Source organism: Cynocephalus volans, chromosome 3, assembly GCF_027409185.1.
Source record: "Cynocephalus volans isolate mCynVol1 chromosome 3, mCynVol1.pri, whole genome shotgun sequence".
Classification (NCBI taxonomy): Eukaryota; Metazoa; Chordata; class Mammalia; order Dermoptera; family Cynocephalidae; genus Cynocephalus; species Cynocephalus volans.
The window spans coordinates 40,762,407-40,789,704 of record NC_084462.1 but is presented as its reverse complement, the minus strand read 5'-3'; the positions used below and the strand labels follow the sequence as shown (position 1 = coordinate 40,789,704).

Sequence of the window (27,298 nt, the reverse complement as noted above, 5' to 3'; positions counted from 1 at the left end):
TTTAAAAACTGCCTTTAAAATAGTTTATTTGCCCTGGCTATCACAGGAAATGAAGAAAACCTTAGTACCAAAGACATCAAATTATGGTAAATATTTTATCAGAGAAAAAAAAGTAAACCACTTCTGAAGCAGTTTTTGGACCACGGCTGATATTCTCTGGACAGAAGCCAGAAGTACCCATAGTTGACAGTTCTAAGACCAGCCAGGGGCCCAGTACTGGAGACACTCAAGTCTCATCAAGTTCTATCACATTTGCAAACAAAACTGATTTCCTATATTTGTATGTTCTGAAAGCCATCAAGGAATAAATATCAGATTCAAGGCAAAAAGTGACAGTTCAGGAAAAGGCCAACTTGTTCTTTAATAAGATGAACTAAATTCACTTCTAGAAAGTATGCCTGAACAAGTGATTCACAGCCAACTAATCTGAGAATAAAGTGGAGACACATGGCATACATTTCACTTATCATCCATATATATTCATACATATTTTAACAAGTGATAAATCATTAAAAACAAACTCCCCCCCCCCCCGTTTCGAGCAAATGTCCTTCAAAAGGAAATGATGGCTCAAAGTTGCTATGAGGTTAGATGTCCAATTCTGCATCATCAAATTCCTTCTTTCTTTATACAGACCTTTCCCAAATATCATTATTTTCCCGTGACAGCCCAAGGACAATGGGGACAAATGTTAATGGATCCAGTTGTACAAAGTAATCTAACTTTGTCATAATACAATTGAGACAGTACCAACTAGACAACTAGTTTTCAGAGCAAATGTAACAAAATGTGAACCAATTCAATATTTTGAGATTTCATATTTCAAACAAAATATAAATGTTTTTGGTAGTTCAAAACTAAGCAATAGTTCATCCACCAGAGAACTCCAAACATGCATCTGGTCATTTTAAAACAACTTATAAAATCAAAACATTTCCAGGGAAAACTTAGCAATCAAAGCTTCTACAAGGTAACAATGAGCCATAACTTCCCAACTGCTACCTAATTTTAGATGAAAACTTTCACTTGAAATAAAAGAGTATGCCAGAAGTTTTGATGTTAACTATCAAAGCCATTATTTTGTAGCCACACAGGACTTAACCCTTGGTGTTTGAAAATATGTAAATCAGGGAAAAGATTCTCTATTTATATTTCCATTGCCTCTATTTTTTCCCTGCATTTTCCCGCCTACAACTGTATAAAAGACAAAAAGAACATTTCTTTGGGGCCCGAGGTAACATGGTTTTTATACTTTATGACACTGGTGACAGGACTTTTGTTAGAAACTTGGTCTTGGGCAAGGGCATAACATGGACTAGCTTGCTTTGTGCAGACAGTTCAGAGAGGCCCTTGTCAGCACTCACCAGCAGCAACAACACACAAGGGATATCCTGAATTTCCAGAGCACTTATGTTTTGTTCATTATGCAACTAATCATTTGTGTAAAAACATCTTTAATGCTGTTACTCAGTTTTCATTTGTTCATGCTTTATCTTCTCATCTAGACTTAAGCTCTTCAGGGAGAGAAAGCGTATCTTAGCCTTTCAGTCTTGCAAAATACAGCACACTGCCTCACATATCAATGACTAACAAGTACTCTAGGGATGGCTCAAGAACGAAGATAAATAATTATGCTTTCCACTTTCTAAAACGGCGTCATCTGAAAAATATAGTAAGAGAGTGGGAGAGATTTAAACTCTCTGAAAGAATACTGGGTCAACTGTAACAATTTCTTAAAAATTTCCTGTCCTGACTCAATCTCACAAGTTCTGAGGTGTGCTTATTCTCGGGATGCTATACATCTAGAGGTTAAAATTTTCATAAGCAGGTTCTTGCTGCATCGATTGATTAAATTACAAGTATGTAAGTTAGAGAAAGTAACTTGGCTAAAATATTTTATGTACAGTCTACTATTTGATTAATTCTGAAGTAAGAATAGGCATCTTAAACTGGCAAAATGCCAAGATCACAAAAGGAGAATTCAACACCTGAAAAGGGCCTTAAAAGTTATGTAGTTGAATTTACAGTAATGTGGCATGCTGAGATGGTTATGCAGACTGGACTGGAAAGTTTGAGCCACAGAGCCCACCAGCACTCTGCCAGCCAGTCCCAATGGTCGTGCATTTTCAGATGTTCATCTCATGCTTGCAGTCCTGTGCAGAAACCGTTGGTTCTAGTTCTAAAAACTAATCTACCACCTCTTCACCAAAGTACATGAAGACAGCTGCCTTAAGATGTGCTTGGCAGCCTCATTTTTAGTATCAACAGAAATTTTACTACAGTCTTCTGACGATGGAAAACAAATGCGCCCATTGCTTCGTGGAGCAAAGGCCACCTCAGTTCTAGAGAAAGCAACTCCTGATTCCACTGAGATACTGGGGCTGTATTCGCAGTATGCAGGATCAGGCTTCCTTCTAGAACTTCTGCTACTACTGTCTGCATGTGCTGCATCACAGCCTGAAACAGAGGGCATTAGTCTACCAGCTTCACTCTGCTGGTAAAGCCGAAACATGGAATCAAAGAGGTGAAGATTTCTGTCCTTGAATATTACTCTAAGAGTAGGCAATAAACATTCCCAGGAAGACAAGGGAAGAATAAGCCAATTAAAAAGTTCCTGGCTTTGAGTTGCCCCTGCTGAGTATCACTCATATCAATTTGTTAAGATTTCTTTAAACCACTAATAGTTATTAGCCTCGGCCCATAACTATACATTTACCTAACCCTTACGTAATCTAAGTCTAACTTTCAGTTTGTTGGTAAAGTTCTGCGGTACTGAATTAAAAGCCTTGTCACAAACATCAATTACAGAATACCTCCCACTTTTCAACCTTTTTAACCAAGAAAGAAATTGGCTAGTAGGATCTTAACAGAAATAGTTCTATTAATATTCTTGGCTTTGACATTACATAGGAATATATCTGATGATAACTTCCCTTAAAAAAGTCTGAGCAATTGAGAAATAAAAATTTCCATACAGAAGTAAAATCGGTAAATACACGGCAGAACCCAGAACCTAATAAAACTTAACAGTATTACCTTCTTGGCACTTTCAGGACCTGATTCATCAAAGCGAAATCTGACAATTCTGAAATCTTTACAATAAATAATTAACTCTGTTGGATTAAATTTCAGTTTCTGGTTGGGGCCTAGGACTTTCTGCTTCCTCTTGTGGTCATTTACTAAAAAAAAAAGAAAGAATAAAATGTGTAAAAATTATTTCTTGTTACTCACTCTTTAGTACAATTTAACAAACTTTTTTTTTTATTTTTAAAAATCCAAAGCGAGTAAGAATGAATAAAAAATTCTGAATGAATTACTTAGTCATCTCTTGGGCAATGCTTCTTTGGAATCTTTCATATTTGTCTACAATTCCTAGAACTTTGTGGGGTCGATCTCAACTTCCGTTTTGAAGATATTTTAAATGACTCTTTGCACAAAACAACCATCATCTAGATATACTTAATGATTAGGATTTTAATTAAAAACAAGACAAAAACTTAAAAATTATAGAAAGCTACTTTCTATATACATTCTGTATCTCCATTTTAAAATAATTTCTTGATCACCCTTTTCATTAATGTTCCTGGAACTCAAAAAAAAAAAAAAAAAAAAAAGGTAAAGTAAACCTACAGAAATAAAATTCCAACTCATGTATTTAAGAGGTATGACTCTTCAAGCAATACTTCCAGAGCAAAAGCAACTTTCAGAGAGAGTGCATACAGAATACTACATACCTGTGACAATTTGCTCAATACATGTTAAAGGGACATCATGTTCACCAAGAAGAAGGTTTCTGTAATGGAATTTCTGAAATAAAAAATTATGTTTACATTAATTCGTTTTCCAAGAACTTCATAGTGTATGTAATACAAGCTTTACTTTTGAGTGTGATGAGATACTGTGGGGATCATCTCTAAAAAGCACAACAAACGTTCACCTGTGTAGCTAGGACCATTGTAAGGATGTAGCAACTTAGAACACAATTTAGTAGTAAAGCAAGGGCAGAGAGAAAGAAATGCGTGTGTGCGCATTCTCTACACCTTTCTCCCTCTCCCCATTTTTTAAAAAGAGATGGAAATTAGATTAAAATGTACACCACAATACCACTATAATATCCAAGACACGTAATATTATCAGTCACTTCAAAGCAACATTTGCATGTCTAGTTCTAGACAAACTGGCCACAAAATAACAGAGGAAAAACAGCTCCTAGGTCATCAGATTTTAATGGGTAAAATCATGCTTGATTTTCACAATGAAGATTTTAGAACAAAAAATATCTTTTTAGAGCACAAAGTCTACTAGAAATAAAAATATTTTTAAAAAGTATTTGGCAAACTATAGCTCATTTTTTTCACCTGTTAACATGTTATACTCATTTTCAAACTAAGGACATAGTTAAACCACTATTAACCTGTTATTAGTAGGGCACTGATTTATTTTTCCGATTAGTGGTATTGGATTCAAGCTATTCCAGGTATCTGCTTCTCATTTACAGTGAAGTCTGGGGCCAGGCATCATAATAAAGCTAAAAACAAAGGAAAAAATCCAAGTCTACAAGCAAATAAGCTGGTGTCCCTACATGCTAGGTATCTGCAAATGCATTAAATTTAGTGTAAATATACCCAAGAAGATTGCAACAAACACACAAATATACCATAAATATTATGGTAAATTAATGACTGACTATATGAAATATACTTATACATAAGCAGACCCTTCGATGAAAAGTTTATATTACTATGCAAATATTTTATTAGAAAATAATTACTATTATAAATCAAGATGTAGGGGGCAAGTATATAACACTTTACAAATGAAAAGAGAAAATAGCTGAGAGGAAACTCCAGGATTTTTAAGTTAATCAACTGAATGTCTAAACCAAAATTAAAAGCCCAAATTATATGGAAGTATTGCTTTCCAGTAAGAATATAAATTAGCAAGAGGATTATTAAAGAAAAAATTTATCAATATTTTTTTCACCCTTACTGCACCAGAAACTAGAATTTGACTTTTTGGGAAAAGAACTAATTAGTTAAAAAACTATGGAATCAGTAAAATGTGCAGCATTTATATTTGCTAAATAATTATGTTTTTCTCTTTATGTCTAGTAAAAAAGGATACATTTGTTTTTACACACAAGTTAAAAGATTTGGAGGAGAGAAAATAACTTCCTCATTGAAAAAGATACATAACAAATGATGACAGAGGATAAGCAAGATGGTTGAATGGTTGAAAATAATCTCACTAATACTATTCCTCAAGGAAGTCCAACATTCTCCTTCAACTTTAATATTATTTTGGGAACGTATTATATTAAAATTCAAAATAATCACCTATTAATACTTTTATTATAATTTTTCCATACCTGTGATTTGCAGAACAACATGTACTGCTCAGAGTTGAAAGCCTTGATAGAGTTAAACAACGCACAAATGGAACACACCTGTAAGGGCATTGGGTCATCAGTGATGAAGGAGATTTTGAAGTTACTGCATATCAGCTTTCCCCACAAATCATACTGACTTGTGTCTGTTGCAATGCATTTTCTCACAAAATTGACTTCATTGACAACAATTTCTCCTTTAAAAAAAAAGAAAAGTATCACTGTGTGAGTTACAACTACACCATAAAATGTCAACAGTCACTGTGTGACCTAGAAGGAATATTTCGTGATGGCAATGACGATGATAGTAAGAAGGAACACCTGCCTACCACAGGTGCCAGGCAATCTAAGTGTTGTACGTCCTCACAAGAGGAACAGCAACAAGGCATTGTTCTCCACATGTAAGGTGTAGGAACTGAGGCAGAAAGATTTCAGGGGGCCGAGTTGGTTGAACCAGAAAGGCTGATCTGCATCTGCACTCTTTATTCTATGCGCTATACTGCCTCTAGTTATTTATCTGCTCAAAGACATTCTGGAGAAGAAAAAACTACACCCTGTCCTTCAGAGTATCTCCTGATGCAATATTTGTGTTTTACTAGCACATGATGATCTCTCAAACCAATGTATCCATTTGTAAGGGATAAGAAACAGAGTCCAGCTTTATTTATCTTCTCAACACCGCACTCTCCCGAGTGAGCCACGGGCCGGCCCCTATTTATCTTAAACTATATCCCATAAAACCAAATTAAGTTTCCCCCTGCACTTAAATTATAACTTAGGAGGCAATAAAACTTCAAAATATAGTTCGAGTTAAAATGGAAGATTCAAGAAATAAATATAAGAAACCAAAATTTATAACCTGCTTTTGAAAAGAATATCTTCTGTAATTTATTTAAAGCTTGATCATCATTAAATCTTAATTACAAGATACAAAACTCAACTAGACCCAGGAACATTTTTAAGCCATTAGTGTCTGGTGTCAATGGTAGAAAAGCTAGGGTACTGATCTACTTTGCCTATTTCTATCATTATAAAAAGACAGAATCTGTTTGCCGACAATCCCCAAACATCTACCAATTCATGAAGAATAAAACTATAGCCTCAAAACAATCCTCTCTCTAACAAAAATGTCACAATAAATTTGAGTTGCAATAATAACTTTTACTAAAAGTTCTTAAAAATGCACAAGGCTAGTTTTAAGAACAGCCTCCTAACATTTACTTGGGGATTTAATTCAAATCTGCACAGGTCAAATCCTCAGCTCCAACCACCCAAGAAAACTTCCATTCTGAAGACAAGCCTTCTTTACGGGATCTACCAGGCCCCACAGGCCTCTCCAGCCACCACCTCCTCACCCTCACCACTCTACCCATGGTGGCCTTCCATTAATCCATCATACGTACCATGCTGCTTCCATCTATGGTGTCTTTGAACAGGTTTCTATTTCTTGGAATACTCTTTCCTTCTCCCTTAGCTTAATCACTGTCTCAGGAATGCCTTTAAAAAAAAATTCTTCCTTCCTAGATTAAATCTCCCTATCACAGCATCATATACTTGTAATTCTAGCACTCATTACAGCTACAATTTTATGTACATACATATTTTGAAATTAATGCCTGCCTCATTTCCAGGATTGTATGCTCCATGAGGGCAGAAGATGGACTGATTTTTATTTGATACTGAAACTTCAGCACCTAGAACAGTGCCTAGCACATCGTAGGTGCCTGTTAAATGAGTGTTGAAAGCATGCATGAATGAAATCACTTCACTACACCTGGTTTACCAGATAACTACCACCGGTTGGACAGAAGCTGTTCTGGAGAGAACAAAAACTAGTAATTCAGTATGCCAGGAAGACAAGGGCTGTTTGGTTAACCTTATATGAAGTAGAAAAGTCACAGAACTGCCAGTGCTTGCCTACACATGCATAGAGAGCTGTAAAAACTACCAGTGGTAATTTTCCAACACGTATCCTGTCTTTCAACAACCTATAAAGTAAGGTAGGCAGATGTTTTCCTTAACACAGAGAGAAGGGACTTGGACCCAAGGAGGTTAAAATCACTTTCCTAAAATCTTAAAAATAGTAAGAAGTAAATTTGGAACTTACAGCTAAGTGTTCTGACTTTAAATCCAATACTTGTTTCCCTATACTTACATAAATTTAAATCTAGTGAGATATGGCAAGTACTTAAAACAATTAAAGATTCAAAGTACTGATCTTAACTGGATTCTAATGAGAAAAAAATTTTAAATGACAAAAATATACACTAAAAACTCATCAAATAATTCAAATACATAAAATTTAAATCTTCTATAGCTCCTTGAACAGGAAGCATACCAACTCCCATATCAGAATCGGGGCTACTGAACACAGGACCCTCTCTCTCTACCACTAAATCTTAGCTACCAATTATAAGCTGCCAATTTTAGCTACCAATTAGAACAAGTAAGTTAATTATTCCCAATTCAGATAGAGGACATACTCCTATAACAGTGACTTCCTTATACCAAAACTACTGGTTCATACTGTGCCACCTTTCCAATCCAGCCAACTCATCCAAAAGGACTCTTAAAACAATGCTACAAAAACTCATCCTGTTGTAACACTTATAATTCATTCATATCTCTTATGTATGTTATACTCAAATAAAGACTTACTTAAAAAAACTAAACCAAACCATACCACAGGACTCCAGGTTCCAGAGAAGGAGAGCTGAGTTTATAAGGGGAAGAAAGAGAGGAAGGGCTTGTGGTGCAGGACATCACGGCCACCAAAGACCCATCAGCCAATCATATTTATGAGGCACATGCTCATGACAGCCCTTCTTCTCTAGAAATCCTATTCTTTTACCAATGCACAAATGTAAAACATCAAGACTCCGAATGCAGTGAGAATGGGACAAAGACAAGAAGGAGAATGCATTTAATGGGTCTAGGGGATGGTAAACCATGGCCTGTGGGGTAATACATCTCTGTTTTGGTGAATAAAATTGCACTGAAACACAGCCATGCACATTTGTGTAATGTTTATGGCTGTTTTCACAGAACCAAGGCAGAGCTGAGTGCCTGAAACAGCCCTTATGGCCCACAAAACCCAAAATGTTTACTATCTGGCACTTTACAGAAGAGGTTTGCTGACCCTGGGGTTAGAGATGGTTACTTAAGTGACAACTCCTAAAACCATGTGAAACAAGGGTTAGAAAATGCAATCAGGCATGTCCTATCTGAAGGAAGGTGCTTTCAATCTGCAACTTTTTATTTTATTTTATTTTTTTGTGGCTGGCCAATACAGGGATTGAACCCTGGACCTTGGTGTTATCTGCACCACACTCTAAACAACTTAACTAACTAGCCAGCTTCAATCTGCAATGTTGCAGCAATCTCAGAGATCTCTGGAGGACCATTGAGAACAGTGAAGAGGACAAACAACCTTCCTCCTGGAATGTGTCTATGAGAGTCTGGTCAAAAGATTCATTTCTCACCAATGATCTACACCATTCAGAAAGTGAAATGGAAACCAGGCCTAACTGCTGTTAATTAAGAATCAATATTGTCAAAATGATCATACTACCCAAAGCGATCTACAGATTCAATGCAATTTTTATCAAAATACCATTAACATTCTTCACAGAAATAGAAAAAAAAATCCTAAAATTCATATGGAACTACAAAATTTGCTGAATAGCCAAAGCAATCCTGAGCAAAAAGAAAAAGCTGGAGGCATCATACTACCTGACTTCAAAAATACTATAAAGCTACAGCAACCAAAACAGAATGGTAATGGCATAAAAACAGACACATGGACCAATGGAGCTAAATAGAGAACCCAGAAATAAATCCATGGGTCTACAGCCAATTTTTGACAAATGAACCGAGAACATACACTGGGGAAGGTGCTGGGAAGGGTGGATATGCATATGAAGCAGAACGAAATTAGACTGCTACCTCTCCACATATAAAAAAAATCAACTAAAAATGAATTAAAACCTTACGTGTAAGACCTGAAACTATAAAACTACTAGAAGAAAACAGAGGGGAAATCCTTTAGACATTGTTCTGGGCAAAGATTTTATGGAGAGGACTTCAAAGCACAGGCAAAAAGCAAAAATAGACAAACGGCACTACATCATACTAAAAAGCTTCTGCACAGCGATGGAAACCATCAAGAGTGAAGAGGAAACTTGAAGAACTTATCAGCAAAAAAACAAATAATACAATTAAAAATGGCCAAATGAGCTGAATACACATTTCTCAAAAGAAGACATACAAATGGTCAACAGATTTATGCAAAAATGCTCAGCATCACTAATCCTCAGGGAAATGCAAAGCAAAACCATAATGAGAGATCATCTCACCCCAGTTAGAATGGCTATTATAGATAAGACAAAAAATAACAAATGCTGGCGAAGATACAGAGAAAGGAGAACTTTCATACACTGTTGGTAGGAGTGTAAATTAGTACAGCCATTGTGGAAAACAGTATGGGGGTTCCTCAAAAAACTAAAAATAGAACTACCACATATGTGATCCAGCAATCCCACTATTGGCTATTTATCCAAAAGAAAGGAAATAAGTACACTGAAGATGTATCTGTACCCACATGTTTATTGTGGCACTATTAACAATAGCCAAGATATGGAATCAACCTCAGTGTCCAACAGATGAATGGATAAAGAAAATGTGATACATATGTACAGAATGGAATACTACTCAGCCATAAAAAAAAGAATGAAATCCTGTCACTTGTGGCAACATGGATGAGCCTGGAAGAAATTATGTTAAGTGAAATAAGTTAGGCACAGAAAGATAAATATTACATGTTCTCACTGGTATGTGGGACCTAAAAATGTTGAACTCATAAAAGAAGACAGTAGAATGGTGGTTACTAACATCTGGGAAGGGTGTGGGATGGGGGGATAGGGAGATTGGTTAACAGATATAAACTTACAGCTAGACAGGAAGAATAAATTCTAGTGTTCCATAGTAGTGCTAGGTATCTATAATGGACAATAATTTATTGTATATTTTCAAATGGCTAGAAGAGAGGAGTTCAAATGTTCTCAACACAAAGAAATAACAAATGTTTGCAATGATCGATATGCTAATTATGCTGATGTGGTCACCACACATTGTATACACTTATCAAAATATCATTCTGGGGCCGAGCCCGTGGCGCACTCGGGAGAGTGCGGCGCTGGGAGCGCAGCGACGCTCCCACTGCGGGTTAGGATCCTATATAGGAATGGCCTGTGTGTGCACTCACTGGCTGAGTGCCGGTCACGAAAAAGACAAAACAAAACAAACAAACAAACAAAAAAATATCATTCTGTACTCCATAAATATGTACAATTATTACATGTCAATTAAAAAATAATTTTAAAAAAAGAAAGCAGAAAATTAGCTTCAGTGTGGGTTAAGCAAAAAGCATTACAGAAAAACCTTTGAAATTAGAAGATTATGGGTCAAGAGTGTCTACCACAACCCAGGAAGGAATCAAGAAATCAAAGTTTATTTTCTCAAGACCCTTCCATCTGTAAAGATAAATTAGAAAGGAAATATAATTAAAGTTAATAAACATCCAAATGGTATAGCAAGGAAAGTTTTTAACTCACTAAGGACCAAAAAACCATGCTGTACTGTCTTTCATAATACCTTACACATTTAGAAAGTCAATAAATGCTTGATGAATATGATTTTCCCCGTAAATTTTAGCTAGAAAAATAGTTTAAGACAAAGTCTCACTGGGCACACTGGCTAATTAACCTATGGAATGTGTACAGGCAAAAAACATAATTTAACCCCTGGCTTTAAATAGAGTGTCCATCCCAAACTGCCCAGGATGGAGGGGTTTCCCCAGGATGTGGGACTTTCAGCACTAAAACCAAGACAGTCTGGGCAAACTGGGATAAGTTGGTCACCCTAGTTTTAGATAAATTCAGGAATCAAAGTGCCCTAAAAGTTATTACAGGAAGTTGAAACCATGTAGAAGACAAACACATCTGATGTTGTCACTGGTACTAACATGGTCTGATTCTGCAGGTCACACACAATGCAAAAAGCATGTAACATATACAGAAAGTGCTACCCACAATAGGGGTGTGAGGGAGGTTATAGTGCGGACCTCAGGAAGAGACGAGAAAGAAATCTTGAAGAAGAGGGTTGAGAGAGCAGAGAGAACGTGTGGTAACAGTAACAAAGGCCTAAATAAGGAAGAAGGCACCTGGGAGAGAGCAAAGAACCAGCCTGATAGAAGCAAATATCAATATTGGGAAACAGTGAAAAACAAAGTCAATGAAGTGGAATGGTAGCAAATTATAGACACTAAAGGATTTTAATTTTATCCTTTTTAAGTAGGATTTCATTTATGAAGATTCCCCATAGTTTCTCGGCAGGAGCTGCAAAGTACAGACTGATGGTGAGGAGTTAGCAGGTAAGTAACGAAATGCTGACCTAAGGTATGGCGGCAGTAGCTAAGGAATGGACAGCTCCAAACATTCTTAAGCTTCTACAGGTAAAGTATAAACTAATGCTAAGACACTACAGTTGGTTACTCTGTTCGTGGTTAGAAGGGCATGTTACAAGACCTTTGCTCTTTTACAAGCACTGTATCCATGAATCAAAGTACTACAAAAATCAGTCTACAATCATCTATAAAGGCTATCTACAAAAAGAGATTACATAAAACACCCAAAAGACAAAGGCTTTGCTTTTATAGATTCACAATACAATTGAGGAAATAAGACTTATGGTGAGGAAGAAAGCAAGAACAGTACATGAACGGTCCAGTGAATATGTAAAAGATAAAAACAAACAAGACATCTATACAACAATGGCTATTTTCATTTTCCAGATGGCCCGTGGTTGTACGTTTCCCTGGTCTGATTACAAAAGACTCTAGACAATCAGTTCATTCATTACTGATTTAATAGTTAATCACAATAATGAAAGTGCTGTTAGCACTGTGGATGGGAAGAGGGAAAGAACTGAGCTGACACACGCATTTGCGCAGCAGCTGAGGCTTACTTAGCAGGCACTCAAGATTCAGAGCACAAGCATTTCTTCAGAAGCTGTTGCTGACACCCCTCACCCTGGCCCAAATCTGGCTTACGTGACCTTTCTCTAAGCTCTCAGAACCTCTGCTCTCCTCTACTGAAGCATTACTCCAATGAACTAAAATTATCTTAAGGCAGGACCCCATCCCTTCAGCATTTTACCCCTCTGCCAAGCATCATCAAACTTCCATTCCATACCTGCTGAACAAAGTAATGCAGTATTGTTAGTCATGGCATTTCAACTTTTCTCTCTCTCACCTCACAGATCCTTAAAGAGATCATGCCTCAGGGTTAGAAGAGAGCAAAGGCCATCAAGCCCCACTCCCTACAAATCTTACATCCTCATCACATAGTTGCTGGCATTCCATCAGCCTCTGCTTCCGCACAGCCAGCAACAGGAAGTCCACTGCCTCACAAGATGCTTTCTGGCAGCTGAAATTGTTTGAAAGTTCCTCTTCAAGCTGGGTCAAAATCTGTCACTGCTGTGAAAAGAGCAGGGCCAAGGACAAGAGCACTTTCTACCTCACTAGACAATTCTGCCTCCCAACAGTTCTGAAGCACAAATCTATACCCTAATGTCACCAGTGCAGCCAGGTAGGGCACAACCTGGGAGCCGGGTGCAGAACTCTGGCTCTGCTTTAGCTAGCGTGCGACACCAGGCCAGTTACTCAACCTCTACAAACTACAGCTTTCTCATCTGTCAAATGAAGATAAATTGATACCCTACCTGACAAGGCTGTTACAAGAATTAACCTGTAAACTATATTAGTTAAGGATCTTAGTTCGAAGTATCAGAAACACACCCGGAACTAGCTTAGCAAAAGAGGAGAATTATGTGGTTTTTGTGTTAGCTGGCCTTCAAGGAAAATGAAACCCAGGGACTTGAACACCATCAGTACACTCCCCACAGTGTTCTTCACTCTTGAACGGGTTTTCTGGAACTATGGCCACTGGCAGCATTACCAAAAATGATCTGTTCCCTTGGTATCAACTTGAAAACATCCAGAAGCAGACCTGTGCTTGTGTTTGCAGTCTGGGGTGGGTTATCACCCTTGCTGGCCACACTAGAACCTAAGACTGGGTAGAGATGGAAGGGACACATTTTTCAGAAAACGGTGAAAGGACTCCTAGGCAGACAAAATAACTGATGTTCTCTGTGTGAGTGCTCATTTAAATGTATGTATAATATTATAATAATTTCATCTAGTGGTTTCCAGTTTAGATTCCAAACCAGGTATACTACAAAAATAATTTAGGGGACAATAAGAGCTTTAAACTTTTTTAAAGCCATAGCTACTACCACCATCATTTTGTAAAAGAACATACTTACAACCAAGAAGTTAGGACATAAATTCAGAATAAAGGATAATCTTTCAAATCAAATAAATCTAGCCTTATAAAAGAAAGATGCATTCTTCTTAATTTTCTCATTTTGACCAAGGGCTGGTAAAAACTTCACCCAGATCTGACACCAGGCCTGGCTGAAATTTGGGAACCACTGATCCAGGTCACAATCTTCTACCCTGTCCACAGGCAGCTTGGAGCTTACCTCAGGCCTTACTGTGATCAGGCACACTTTCTCCATCTAGCACAGAGCCTAGCATCCAGGAGGTACACACATACTCACTGAACTGACCCACAAGTCCAGCAGCTATCAAAAAAAGACATGAGCAAAGTCTGGCAACATGCGCTCTTAATGAATACATGCTGGAACATAAATATATACATGTATACATTTTAAAATTCACACTCTATTTTCAAAAAGTATTGGAGTGATATCACACATACACAACACAATCATTAAAAGAACGAGATTCATGTAATGATGGGAAGATGAAGAGAAAGCCTACGCAAAGGCTACCTACCTTGGCAGAGTACTATATTTCAATTCCAGGCATACATATAATTCTTTTGAGATGTTTGGTATAAAATAACACAATTTTCCTCTTACTCCTAAATTTGGGAGTTGGTCTGCCTGTGTGTGTGTGTGTACAGCTGAGGTAACAGTTTAAGCAGGTAGTCTGAGGCTCTTTTCATTCAGTCACTCACTCAATAAACATCACAATGTCTATTCCATTCCAGGCACCATTCAAGACCACAAAGTTAAATTAGCTACAATCTCCAGCTAAAGAAGTTTCATGAACCAGGAGAGCTGAAAATTACTAACATAAACCACAATCTAAATTAAATTACTAGTCATTTTCTTCTACTTTCTTAATAAAAGATGAGGATCATTTTAAATTAGCCTTGTTGAGTTGCAACAGAGCACATGGTTACTGCACACAAATAAACAATTGATTTTGTGTTCTAATTTTCATCTGCTTATTGAATTAAAAGTTCAAACTTCAGGCAACTGAAGTACGATATCCATGGACCCAAAGCATTATGCCAAAGCATAGCATGCAATACTATATCTCTGAACATTACTTCTTGTCATGTGTAAGGCCATAGGTGACTTGGCCAAGTTTTTCTTGATTTCTGACCGTAACGAAGGCCAGAACTATATTTTTCAATGCCTAACCATGTTTTTAGATTATCAGTACTTTAGTTACTTTCCACTTGTATTCCAGATTTTATGAGTAGAATAGTAGGCTGCAGGTCAAAAAAGAGCAACAGAGGTTCTAGTGGTAGTCAGAGACGTGACATGAAAGGTGAAGCCAGGAAATAAGAGGCCATGATGGGGCAGCCAGACTGAATACAACCAGGAAGAGTGCGGGAAGGCCAAGATGAGAAGGTAAGAACAGGAGGAGCCAGGAAAGCAGGCAAAAGACATTAAGATAATTCAGGACTGGCTAAATGTTCTGTAATTACAAGTCAGGTACAAACAGAATGGTGGATGACAGCCATCACGTATGGACGTACAGATTTTAGCTGTGACATGGATTCAACACAAGAAAAATTAACACAGTCCAGAGAATTCCTTTGTAAACTAAAAAATTCAGATTTTGCTGCTATTTCTAGGACATGTAAACTACTTACATTCAAGAACTGGGTTTAAAATCTTCCCAAGAAAAGTAAGAGTTTTCAGTAGAAAAGTAAAGATTTTAGTAATTTTACAGTGTGGATAACTCTTCAATGAGAAAGTTCTTCAAGACTATTGATATTTAGTAACAGTTTTCATAAGCATATCTTAAATTTAAAAGCTAATTAAAGAAAAAATCAAGCAGTAGCATTTGTAGCAAAGACCACGTTGTTTATCAGTGTCATGTGATAGTACTGAGAGGAGCGAATCAAAGCCTAAGAACCAGGTCTGTTCAAAGTAAAGGAAGCCAAAGTTCAACACTCACAGGCACTTATTCAAGAAGAGTACTGTTTCCCATCACTGCCTTTTAAATGCCTGGAGTGACTAAGACTGAAACAGAGCACACACAGGGAGCAAGGGTTACTTAGTAATTCTATTGTTCACTCTGAGGAAAGTACAAGAGATTAATTAGTACAAAGTATTTGGGTAAAAAGCACTAAAAAAAAAAAAAAAAAAAAAAAAATTCAAGGGAAAATATTTACAACTCCCATAATAAAGTTTTTAAAAACTTTTAAGAGTTAGCATCTACCATATGGAACCAAAGGCTGATGTTTTTATGTTTGTCTCTTCTTAATATTTACAATTTTTAAGTTTCCATGTTTGTTCAGTTACTACCTACAAAGTTCTAATTATTTTACTAGATTTGGCTTTAAGTAGTGACTCCAGATTTCTAAATGTTGATAGTAGCCACACAAAGTGGTATTTGATTATATTTCAGGTTTAAAATAGGCTTTCCTAAGTATCTGGCAACTTCCCCCAATAATCATATTAAACAACTGACTTTCCTAATTATTATACAATTGCTATCCAAATCAAAATATCAATCAAATAATACTTTATATGCTCTAAAACTAAACTCCCATCTACCACCAATCCTACCTCTGTCTCTAAGTTCCTCTAAGGTAAATTTTTGTTCTACAGTAGTGATTCTGAACAGGAAGAAGATTTAGTCCCTTAGAGGTGCCTACCTCCACAAAAAAAGATTTGGCAATGCCTGGAGACATTTTGGTCATGGCAACTAAGTGTTGGGGGAGAAAGTACTAAAGTCATCTAGTGTGTAGAGGCCAGCTATGCTGCTAAACACAGGAAAGCCACCCACAATTATCTGGCCCCAGATGCCAGTAGTGCCTCTGTTGGGAAACCCTGTTTTAAACAGAAACAAGCAAATTTGCAAATACAGCTGACAACTTAACAACAATTGCCAAGTAAGTAATTCAAAGCTTTGTGACCGATACAGAAACACAGACATAATAAAAGTTGCTTTTCATACCACCAAAAAACATTAAAATGATGATGTGACTATTAATCACTAAGTTAGCATTAAGTTAGAGAGGGACATGAAGAGCAAAGAGTATTTTTACTACCCAAGCAATTAAAGATATATTTCCTTTCAAAACGAATATTTCAGAAGACAAAAAAGAAAATGAGTATTGATATCCTTGGCAATTTTCTATGAAGCTTTAAACACTCAAGGATAAACACCAATTAATCATTACTTTTTGTTGCTGTTGTAGTTCTCTAACCAACTCTCCTCTCAGTCATTAGATTTTTAACTGGACAAAGTTTAAAATAAACAGAGGAGAAAAGTTAACCACACAATACTAGTGGGTAGAATAATTTTAGACCAAAACACATTATTAAAGTATCCGTTAGAATTATAATGTTTACCTGGCAAAAGGACTGGCTCCAGTTTTTTAATCTTCGGTTCCGAATTGACCTTATCGTCAGTCTGAAATACATTACCAAAATAAATAGAAAATCCAAATTTCTACCCCTAAGATACTAAAGCATATTTTCTGTTTTCTAAAGTGCTGACACATGTGACAGACATCTATCCCCTCCGCCCCCCTAAACTCTGTCACTACTTAACCGAGCTCCTTTTAAGATCTGCTCATTATCGACTTGGAAACCTGGCATTAAAAATATTAAAACTGCCTGTGCTGCTTCCTGGTGTTCACATTCATGACAGTCAGGCAACCTCCTCTACCAGGTGCCCACAAACGCTGCAATCACGCTGGCGATCACAGTGGGGACCGTGGCCGGGCTAGGAACTAAATAAATCCAGCCCTGTACGCTCCCTTGGATCTCGTCACGGCAAGACTACGAACGACAGGACTTCGAGCAGAGTGGCTGAGGAGCTGTTTTACAAGTTTCCACAGAGCCAGTGGAGGCTCCCGAGAAGGCGCGTTTCCCAGCGCCGGAGCACGGGCGACCGCGCGGCTGGGGGCAGGGACACGGCCGCAGCCTCCCGGGGCGCCTCTGCTCCCGGGCCCGGTCCGGCGGCTCCCCGGAAGGCCAAGGAGAGGGGCACTCGCGGAGAGGGGGCTGTTTACCTGGGGCGGCGGCAGGAGGTAGGACCTGAAGGTGGGTCTGGGCGGCTTGAGGGAGAACATGGTGGTGCCGCCTTTTCGCCCCGACCTCTTCGCGGGCCAGCGGCAAGCTGACGCCTCCCGACACCTCCGGACTTAAGAGCTCCCCGTGCGGCCACCCAGGCCCGGTCTGCGGCCGGCCCGGCCGGACGGACTGACGGGCGGGGACACGGCGGAGCGCCCGCCCGAGCGGGGAGGAGCCTGGACAGAGCCGCACCGACGCGGGCTCCGGGGCCCATCCCCGGAAGGGGCCCGGCGCCCGGCCCCGAGAGACAGCGCGCGCAGGGCCGGCGACCAGCCGCTCCCGGCCTCTAGGCTGCGCTGGCGCCGGAACGCAAGGACTGCGCTGAGCGCCCGCTGCCAGGCCCTCCCCGAAGGCACCGCGGGGAGCAGAGGCGGGCTGCCATCTTGAGAGCACGGCCTCACAGGGCGCTCCTACGGCGGCCCACAGGGTTCACGGCAGCCCTTAGGGACCTACGGCGGCCCGCTGGGGCCACGACGGCAGCGGGAGGCTGCCTGACTCGGCAGCGCCGGGTATCCTCTGTCCTGACTGCCCCGCGGGCGCTGTCTTCCTGGGACAGCTCCCTTGACTGCTGTTCCGTAGTCATCTGGCCTGGGCGGAAGTCCTCGGGGAGGAGCCCGGGGCGGGGGGAAGGGGACTTTGGGGCCCTGGAATCAGGCAGTCACACGGTCTGCGCCTGGTGTGTGAGGGACCAGCACCGATGCAGCCAGCGGTGACAAGGTTCAAAAGTTCAGCGCGGTCCGTATCGCATGTGATAAAGCCCTCTCCAGAGTTCCCACACTTGGGGAAGATTTTTTCCCATCACTTCGTCTGTTGTCTTTGAGACAGGGATGTTGAGCTGACCGCTGGTGTCAGTGGGATGCTGAGACTTGGATGTGCTCAAGTGAGGACTGGACAGATGACATTGACAGGCAGCCCAGACTCTTCAGTTTAGTTCATTAATTTGTACCCTCCTTATTAAATTTTAATGTGGGAAAAGATATTAAGCACGTTGCCTTCCTTTCTTTTCTTGCCCATTCTCACATGTAAAGATGCTAACTAATAAGCAGATAAATGATCAAAAGCCCAGCAAGAGTAGGGCCCCAGCGATGTGGGGGGCTTCGATAAGCTATGGAACCGAAAATCTGCCCATTAATTGCAAAGAATAGACGAATTCCAGCATATCAAGCGCAGGGCATTTTTGAACTTACATTTCCAAACTGAAGCAGCCTTTGGTGGAAGGAGGCTAGTGGTGTTACATTTTGATGACTCTATTAAGACTAGACCCTTATACTTTGAAGAATAAAATCCCAATCCAGCATTTTATGATTAATGTCACAGGGAAGCACCGATGTGGCCATACCAATCACAATCATACTGACAAGCATTGCTAATAGAAACAACCAACAATTTAAACAAAGATTCAGAAAGTTGGTCTTTTTCTGAATATAGATTATCCTGGGTTCAGAACACTACTGATCTTTCAGGTTAACCTGTTTGAGTAACACATGATTCCATTTTGCCCAGGAACCATAATTGTACTTTAAAATGTTAATTCCATTGGATTATAGGTATTAAAAACATTTGTGCACACATTTTTTATTTTTATGAATATTCTGTTATTCCTCTACATTAAGCGGATTTTTTTCCCCACAAATGCTCATCAAGCAATGTGTGAGTTTTTCTTTATAATACTTTTTAAAAATTGAAACATAATTGATTATACATATTTGTGGGGATCAGAGTTAAAAATCAATACCTGCATGCAATATGTGATGCTCGAGTCAGGATAATTAGTATACTCATCATTACAAAACATAATCATTCTTTGTATCCATTAACCAATTTCTCGCTAACCCCCCTCCCCTCCCCCTTTCCCACCTCTAGTAATCACAGCTCTGTTCTCTCCTTTTGAAAGTTCAACATGTTATTACGGTTGTTCTATCTTTCTTATTTATTTTTTAGCTCCCACTTATGAGTGAGGACACGCAGTATTTTTCTTTCCTGGCTTATTTCACTTAATTTTCTCCAAGCTCATTCATGTTGCTGTGAATGGCAGAGGTTCACTTGCTGTGTGCTAGGCATTATTCTAACTTTTTAAAAAAAAATTGATATTATTTTCTTACATTCTATGATGTTGTTGCAGAGCAGTTGGGAGGGAGAGGGAGATGGGAAAGGGGAAGGAAATGTGATGGAAGAAGGAGGAAGGAGGAGGGGCAGGATTGAGCTCTTTGGCAGCCCCCCTCATTCCCACAGGGGTGACCGGGGGGCTTCCAGTGGTGGCTTGGTCATTGCCGGGCTGGGTGCAGATATCAGGGGTTGTGGCAAAAGCTGTCACCCCCCACCACCCCAGCTCAGGAACCCGGGGACCTTCTTGCTGCAGCTCGGTGGTCGTCACTGAGGTGGTTGTGGGTGTCAGGGGTGTGACCGAGACCCTCGGCCCCCCACGGCCCCAGCAAGGAGAGCCTGGGGCACTTCCTGCGGTGGCTTGGTGGTCATCATTGGGCTGGTTGCTGCTGTGGGGGGGCATGGCTGAAGCCCCTTGTCCCTCCCCTCTTTCTGGCTTGGTAGCCCAGGGGACTTCTGGTCCTTCTAGGTGTTATAGGTGTTCTTTGGTGGAATGAGACCTTTTACTAGTTAATATCAAACTTTGTCTCCGGTTGTGAGTATTTTGTTTTTTCTTTCAGTTCTGTGTTGGATTGTTTGTTGTTCCCACCACTTAAACTCTGCACTGGAACTAATTTGTTGTCCTTTGCTGACTTCTAAAACGGGGGAACTTCCTGTGGGGACCAGCACTTGAGCTCTGCGGTTGAGCTACATTGCTGCTTTGCAGCTTATTCTCTAGGGAAGGCTTTTTGTGCAGCTCAAGTTGTAACGGTTGACTTTACAGGTACTTCCAGGTTTAGTGAAATCCAGAGCACCAGGGTTGTATAGAAACACTAGTCTGGGCCTGATTCTTTTCATCAAACTGCACCCCATGCAATTCTATATTCTTGACCCATCTCCTCTGAGTGGTCCTATGCTAATTGTGGGGCAGATCAACTGTCCTTGCTGTGCGCCAATGTTCCGCCAATGGGCCCGTCTCTCCCACCGCCCGTGCTCCAAATACTTTCCATGGGACGGGCCATGCTCTGGTCCCTTGTGATGACTCCCAGTCTGGAGCTGGTGAGCACACAGAGCAGGAGCTGGCAAAAGCTGCAGCTGTGCCCTTCATATGAAGCTGCTTGGAGGCAGCAGGGGAGAAGAGGGCTTTGGTGACCCCCAAGTCAGCAAGACCAATAATAGGGTTCCCGTGGACCACATAGGAACAAGGAGCCACAACGACTGAAGAAAAGGAGCCACTGAGAAGGCTTCTTGTGCAGCCCAGGTTTTAATTGCTGACCTCATATATATTTCTGGGTCTTGTGAGGTCCAATACACCTGGGTTGTATGGAAACTCTGGTCTGGGCTTGAGACTTTTCAGCAAACTGCATCCCCTGCAGATCTGTATTCCTGACCAGTCTCCACTGAGTGGTCCTGCACTGATTGGGGGGCAGATCAGCTGTCCATGCTGTGTCCCAGTGTTCCCCTGGTGGGCCGGTCTCCCCCACCGCCCACACTCCGAACACTTCTCATGGCACGGGCCATGTGCCGGTCTCTTGCAGTGACACACAGGCCTCTGAGTGGCTCCTTTTCTTCAGTTGTTGTGCTTCCTTGTTCCTATGTGGTCCACGGGAACCCTATTAGTGGTCTTGCTGACCTGGGGGTCACCAAAGCCCTCTTCTCCCCTGCGGCCTCCAAGCAACTTCATATGAAGGGCACAGCTGCAGCTTTTGCCAGCTCCTGCTCCGTGTGCTCACCAGCTCCAACCTGGAAGTGGCTGGGATTTGAAATGGTTGGAGCAGTTCTTTCTTTCTCTCATTGTGGCTTCTCCCACCTTCACGCACTCCAAAGGTCTCTCCTCCTTTTCCCCTGAGCTCTAGTGGCCCTACCTTGGCTGTTGTTGCTTTTTAATAGTTGTAAATTGGTTGATTTGTGGGAGACAGTGATGCTGGGGACCATCTATTCCACCATCTTGCCTGGAACCTGTCATTGGTATTTTGACAGAGATTGCATTGAATCTGTAGATTGCTTTGGACTGAATGGGCATTTTCACAATGTTAATTCTTCCAATCCAAGAGCATGGAATGTCTTTCCATCTTTTGGGGTCCTCTTTAATTTCTTGCAGCATGATTTGTAGTTCTCATTGTAAAGGCCTTTCACCTCCTTGGTTAAATTTATTCCTAGGATTTTTGTTTTTGTTTTTTTTTAGGGGGGTCACTATTATAAATGGGCTTGCTTTCTTGATTTCTTTTTCTGCAAGTTCATTGTTGGAGTGGGTAAATGCTACTGATTTTTGCATATTGACTTTTTATCCTGCAACTTTACTGAATGCATTGATCAGTTATAACAGTTTTTTGGTGGTCTTTAGGTTTTTCTATATATAGGATCTTGTCATCTGCAAACAGGGATGACTTGACTCATTTTTTCCAATTTCATGCCCTTTATTTCTTTCTTTTGCCTGATTGCTCTGGTTAGTACTTCCAGTACTATGTTGAATAGCAGTGGTGAGAGTGGACATCCTTGTCTTGTTGCTATTCTTAAAGGAAAGGCTTTCAGTTTTTCCCCACTCAGGATGATGCTGGTGGTAGGTTTGTTGTATATGGCTTTTATTGTGTTGAGATATTTTCCTTCTGTACCTAATTTGCTGAGAGTCTTTACCATGAAGCAATGTTGAATTTTGTCAAATGCTTTTTCTGTGTTTACTGAGTTAAATCATATCATTTTTGTCCTTGATTTTGTTGATGTGGCATATCACATTTATTGACTGGTGTATGTTGAACCATCCTTGCATCCCTGGGATGAATCCCACTTGATCATAATGTATAATCTTTTTGATGTGCTGCTGTATTCTGTTTGCTAATATTTTTGTTGAGGGTTTTTGTGACAATGTTCATCAGGGATATTGTCCTGTAGTTCTTTTTTTTTGTTGTATCTTTGTCTGGTTTTGGTATTAGGGTAATGTTGGCCTTATACAATGAGTTTGGGAGAATGGCATCTGTTTCAATTTTTTGGAATAGTTTGTAGAGAATTGGTATTAATTCTTCTTAAAAGGTTTGGTAGAATTCAGCAGTAAAGCAATTTGGTCCTGGGCTTTTCTTTGTTGGAAGACTGTTGATTACTGTTTCAATCTCCTTGCTCATTTTTGATCTGTTCAGGTTTTCTATTTCTTCTTGGTTCAGTGTTGGTAGTTTGTATGTGTTCAGAAATTTATCCATTTCCTTCAGGTTTTTGAATTTGTTGGCATATGGTTGTTTATAAAAGTCTCTAATGATTCTTTGTATTTCTGTGTTATTTGTTGTAATGTTGCCTTTTTTGTTTCTGATTTTTGTTATTTGGGTCTTCTCTCTTCTCTTTTTATTTAGTCTAGTTCATTGTTTGTCTATTTTGTTTATCTCCTCAAAAAACCAACTTTTTGTTGAAACAAAAATTTGTTTTTTCCTTGTACTTGAATGACTTGCTCTGTGATCTGGATTTTGCTGTACAGGTTTTCTTAGGATCTGCAACTTTAATATGTGACCATACAATTGAAAAGTGGAAAAACTCAGATTTCCAGACTTGTTATTGACTTAACACTAAATTTTATGACGTTTTCCAGATATCTCATTGTATTAATTTGCTCAGTCTGCCATGACAAAATACTGCAGACTGGGATTGGATAGTGATGTTCAGACTCATCTAATAATAATAATATCATGCTCTTAGCTAGCACTTACCTTATGCTGGGCACTGTGCTGACTTCTTTGCATGCTCTAGCTCATTTCATCCTCACTGCATATCCAGGAGGTGGTACTGGTATTATCCTACATTACATATGAGAAAACTGAGGCTTAGGGAACTTGAAACAACTCACTCAAGCCCCACAGCTTGTAAGTGGAGGAGCTGGAACTCAGACCAAGAGCAGAGGGATGTCGGATTCTGAACTCTTCAATTCTATGCTTGCTGCTGGATATTTTTCAAAGCATTCTTTGAAAATCAGTTGTTTGAGCATAATGATGGAAACTTTGCCTCAGAGCCTGGGATGCCTGATAGTTCCCACCACTCATAGCCAACCCCTCTGTGCAGCTTTTGGGCTGTGATCCTCCTGTGATATGAGGCCAGTCACTCTGCCTCTTTGGGATTTCACATGATTCTTGTCCTTGTCAGGACCCTTTTGGTTTTCAGGACAGAGACTTCATTACATCAAGGGTTATGTTGGGAGGGTAGCCTGGAGCCACTGCTTTCTGTCATCTCCATGTGTAACCTGCATGAAAGCCCAGAAGGCTAATGGTGGAGTCTCAGTATAAAGTAACAGTCAAAGAAATACAGGTCAAAAAGAAAAGTTGAACTGTCTTAGTCTGCTGAGCCCACAGTAACAAAATACCATAGACTGAGTGGCTTAACCAACAGAAATTTATTTCTCACAGTTTTGGAGGCTGGAAGTCTGAGATCAAGGTTCCATCAAGGTAAGGTTTGAATTAGGGCTCTCTGGCTTGCTGATGACCACCTTCTTGCTGTGTCCTCACATGGGAAGGAGGTATATAATGAGCTCTCTGGTGTCTCTTGGTTCTCTTCTTATATGGACACTAATTGCTATGGATCCCAAAAGCTCATGTATTGGAAACTTGATCTCCATTTTAATGGTGTCAAGAGAGTGGGAAGTCCAATTACGGTATTTGAAAAGTGGGGCCTTTGAGGTGGGATCATGAAGACCATGCACTTGTGAACGGATTTATTCATTCATGGAATTATCATGGGCATGGTTCTGATAGCTTTATAAAGAGAGTGAGTGAGAAGGTTAGCTCTCTTGCTTTTGTCATATGCACACCATGTGATACCCAGTGTTGCCGAAGGACCCTGTATAGACCCTTCACCAAGAAGCAGGCTTTCACCAGTAATACCTCCTGGACCATGGACTTCCCGGCCTCCAAAACTGTAAGAAATAAAGCTGTTTTCTTTATAAATTACCCGGTTTCAGGAATCTGTTATAAGCAACAGAAAATGGACTATTATACTAATCCTATCAGATTAGGGCCTTACCCTTATGACTTCATTTAACCTTCATTACTTCTTAATAGCCCTACCTCCAAATACAGTCACATTGGGGGTTAGGGTTTTGAACATATGCATTTGGGGGGTGGGGCACAATTTAGTTCATAGCACTCTCTCTTTTTTTTTTTTCTTGTCTTTTTTGTGACCAGCCCTCAGCCAGTGAGCGCACCAGCCATTCCCATATAGGATCCGAACCCACGGCGGGAGTGTCGCCGTGCTCCCCGCTGCCGCACTCTCCTGAGTGCGCCATGGGCTTGGCCCAGTTCATAGCACTCTCTTAAAGCCTCTTCTGAGATCCTCATCTCGACTATTCTGTATGTTCGGTATGGTTGACCACCTCCCCATCTTTTGGCTATGGTGTCACTATTTTGTCCTGCTTCACCTATTTTTCTGACTACACTTCTCTTTCCATTATTGATTCTTCTATGATGGGGAATGGTGGTATTCCCTAAAAATCACTTCCTGTCTTTGTCAAGAGAAGAAAGCTAATAATAATTTCTTGAACACCAATAGGTACTTTATATATTCATTCAATCACTCATTCAGTCAGTTAACATATTTGTATTGAGTGCTAATTTTGTGCCATGTACTATTCAGGACACAAGAAGACAAAGTTCCTACTTTCACAGCACTTTCATTCTGGGTAGAAAGATAAATATATACATATATATATATATGTTTATATATATATGCATGTCAGATGGCAACAAGTGCTGTGAATAAAATTAAACATGGGAAGAGGCGGAAAGTTCTGTTTTTCAGTGGGGAGTCGGGTGTGGTCAAGAAAGACCTTTCTGATTTGATGAGATTTTAACAGTGACCAAAAGCTGTGAGGAAGCCAGGCAGGTGGAAATCAGGAGGAAGAGCATTTGGGGCAGTGCAAATGCCCTGAGGTGAGAGCCATTGCGGCTAAAGCAGCCTGATCCAGTGGGAGAGGAGGTCAGAGGAAGACAATAGGCCAGTTCACATAGGCCACGAAAGTTGAAAAGATTTTGCAATGTTTTGTGCTGAGAGTGATATGATCTGACTTGCATTACATTTTAAAATAATCACTCCAACTGCTGTATTGGTACAGCATGGTGGAAATCAGGAGATTAGTTGAGGGGCTATTATAATAGTCCAGATAAAAGAAGGTGATGGTGGTAGCAGTGGAAGAGCTTAGAAGTGGTTATATGAGCACATAATGTCTGAAAAACCATGCTAATGCCTAAGTATATAGTCTTTTAAGATGACTATTGAGTAATTTAAAAAATCTGTTTCTTGAGGGAGAATTCTGGTAGATGACAGCAGAATTCAGCAGTTTTTCAGTCTCCATGTAGAAACAGACAAAGCAACTGTACAGCAAAACCCCAAAACCGAGGACAACATCTACAACAGATCTAAGTATCCCCATTATCTCCAAAATATAAGCAAGTGAGATCAAACCAATAGCAGTCATAAGACCTTTGTAGTGTCCGCCAAGAAAATCAATGAACCATCTGGGGAACTCCAAATTAGCCAAAAATAATTTGCTGGAAGGCCCAACCAGTTAATTGGGGAATAGCATCTGAAATAGGAAGGGGTGTCTGCCTTCTTAAAAATCATGACAGTTTAGGGAGCTTATGGTAAAGCATGTAGGAACTGGAGTAATATAGCTGCAGGAACTCTTGAAACTAACATATTAAGCTTTCTTCCATGAAAAGGACCCATACTGAGAACAAACTTCTGGGAATGTAAACAAAATTGAGCAGAATGGAGACATAGAAACAAAGGATAAAGAAGGTCCAGATACAAATGGAAGACCAGAAAACCTCCATAAAGTAAGATGACTTTTTAAAAAATTTAAAAACACTGCATAGTAAAAACAGAAGAAGTTCTCTGTGAAGTTAGAAAAGCTATCCTTAAAACTGCAATGAGCTCCTTCAAGAAGTTCAAGAAAACCAATTTCACATAAAAATAATCACAGGCAAGTAAGGAAGTCGAGTCCTATAGAAAATTATTGTAATGAAAGAAAATAAGAACAGAATAGCACTCTTACAGACTATAAAACCAGAAAGACATGCTGACAAAGCAGATCAAAATGAATATCCACTATTTCAAAGTGAGCCGAAAGATACTAAGAAAATGATATGAGACATGAAAGAACTATACAAATCAGAACCAGAAACATTCAAAATGAAATAAACAATTCATAATAAAATTAGAAATGAGAGAAAAAATTAATTCTGAAATCAAGACTAAACACAATTGATTATACCTGAAGAGAAGTAGAGAATGAAAAAAAGGAAAAATTTTAAAAATCAAAAAGCAATGAGAGATAAAATAGGTTAGAGAGAAAGTAGCAAATATTGAAGACAGGCAAAGGAGATCCAGCATACA

General features: G+C 39.7%; 1 protein-coding gene across 1 annotated transcript in view; it reads right to left on the bottom strand.

Moving 5' to 3' along the window:
• MTMR10 (myotubularin related protein 10) overlaps positions 1-18,234 on the bottom strand; it is a 46,736-nt gene extending 28,502 nt beyond the window's left edge. The window contains exons 1-5 of the mRNA XM_063088820.1: positions 17,794-18,234; positions 17,129-17,189; positions 5,447-5,583; positions 3,735-3,807; positions 3,037-3,179 (exon numbers count right to left, since the gene is read on the bottom strand). Coding sequence (XP_062944890.1) covers positions 3,037-3,179; positions 3,735-3,807; positions 5,447-5,583; positions 17,129-17,189; positions 17,794-17,853 — 474 coding nt within the window. The 5' untranslated portion in view covers positions 17,854-18,234. The remainder of the gene's footprint in view (positions 1-3,036; positions 3,180-3,734; positions 3,808-5,446; positions 5,584-17,128; positions 17,190-17,793) is intronic.
• Positions 18,235-27,298: the final 9,064 nt, after the last annotated feature.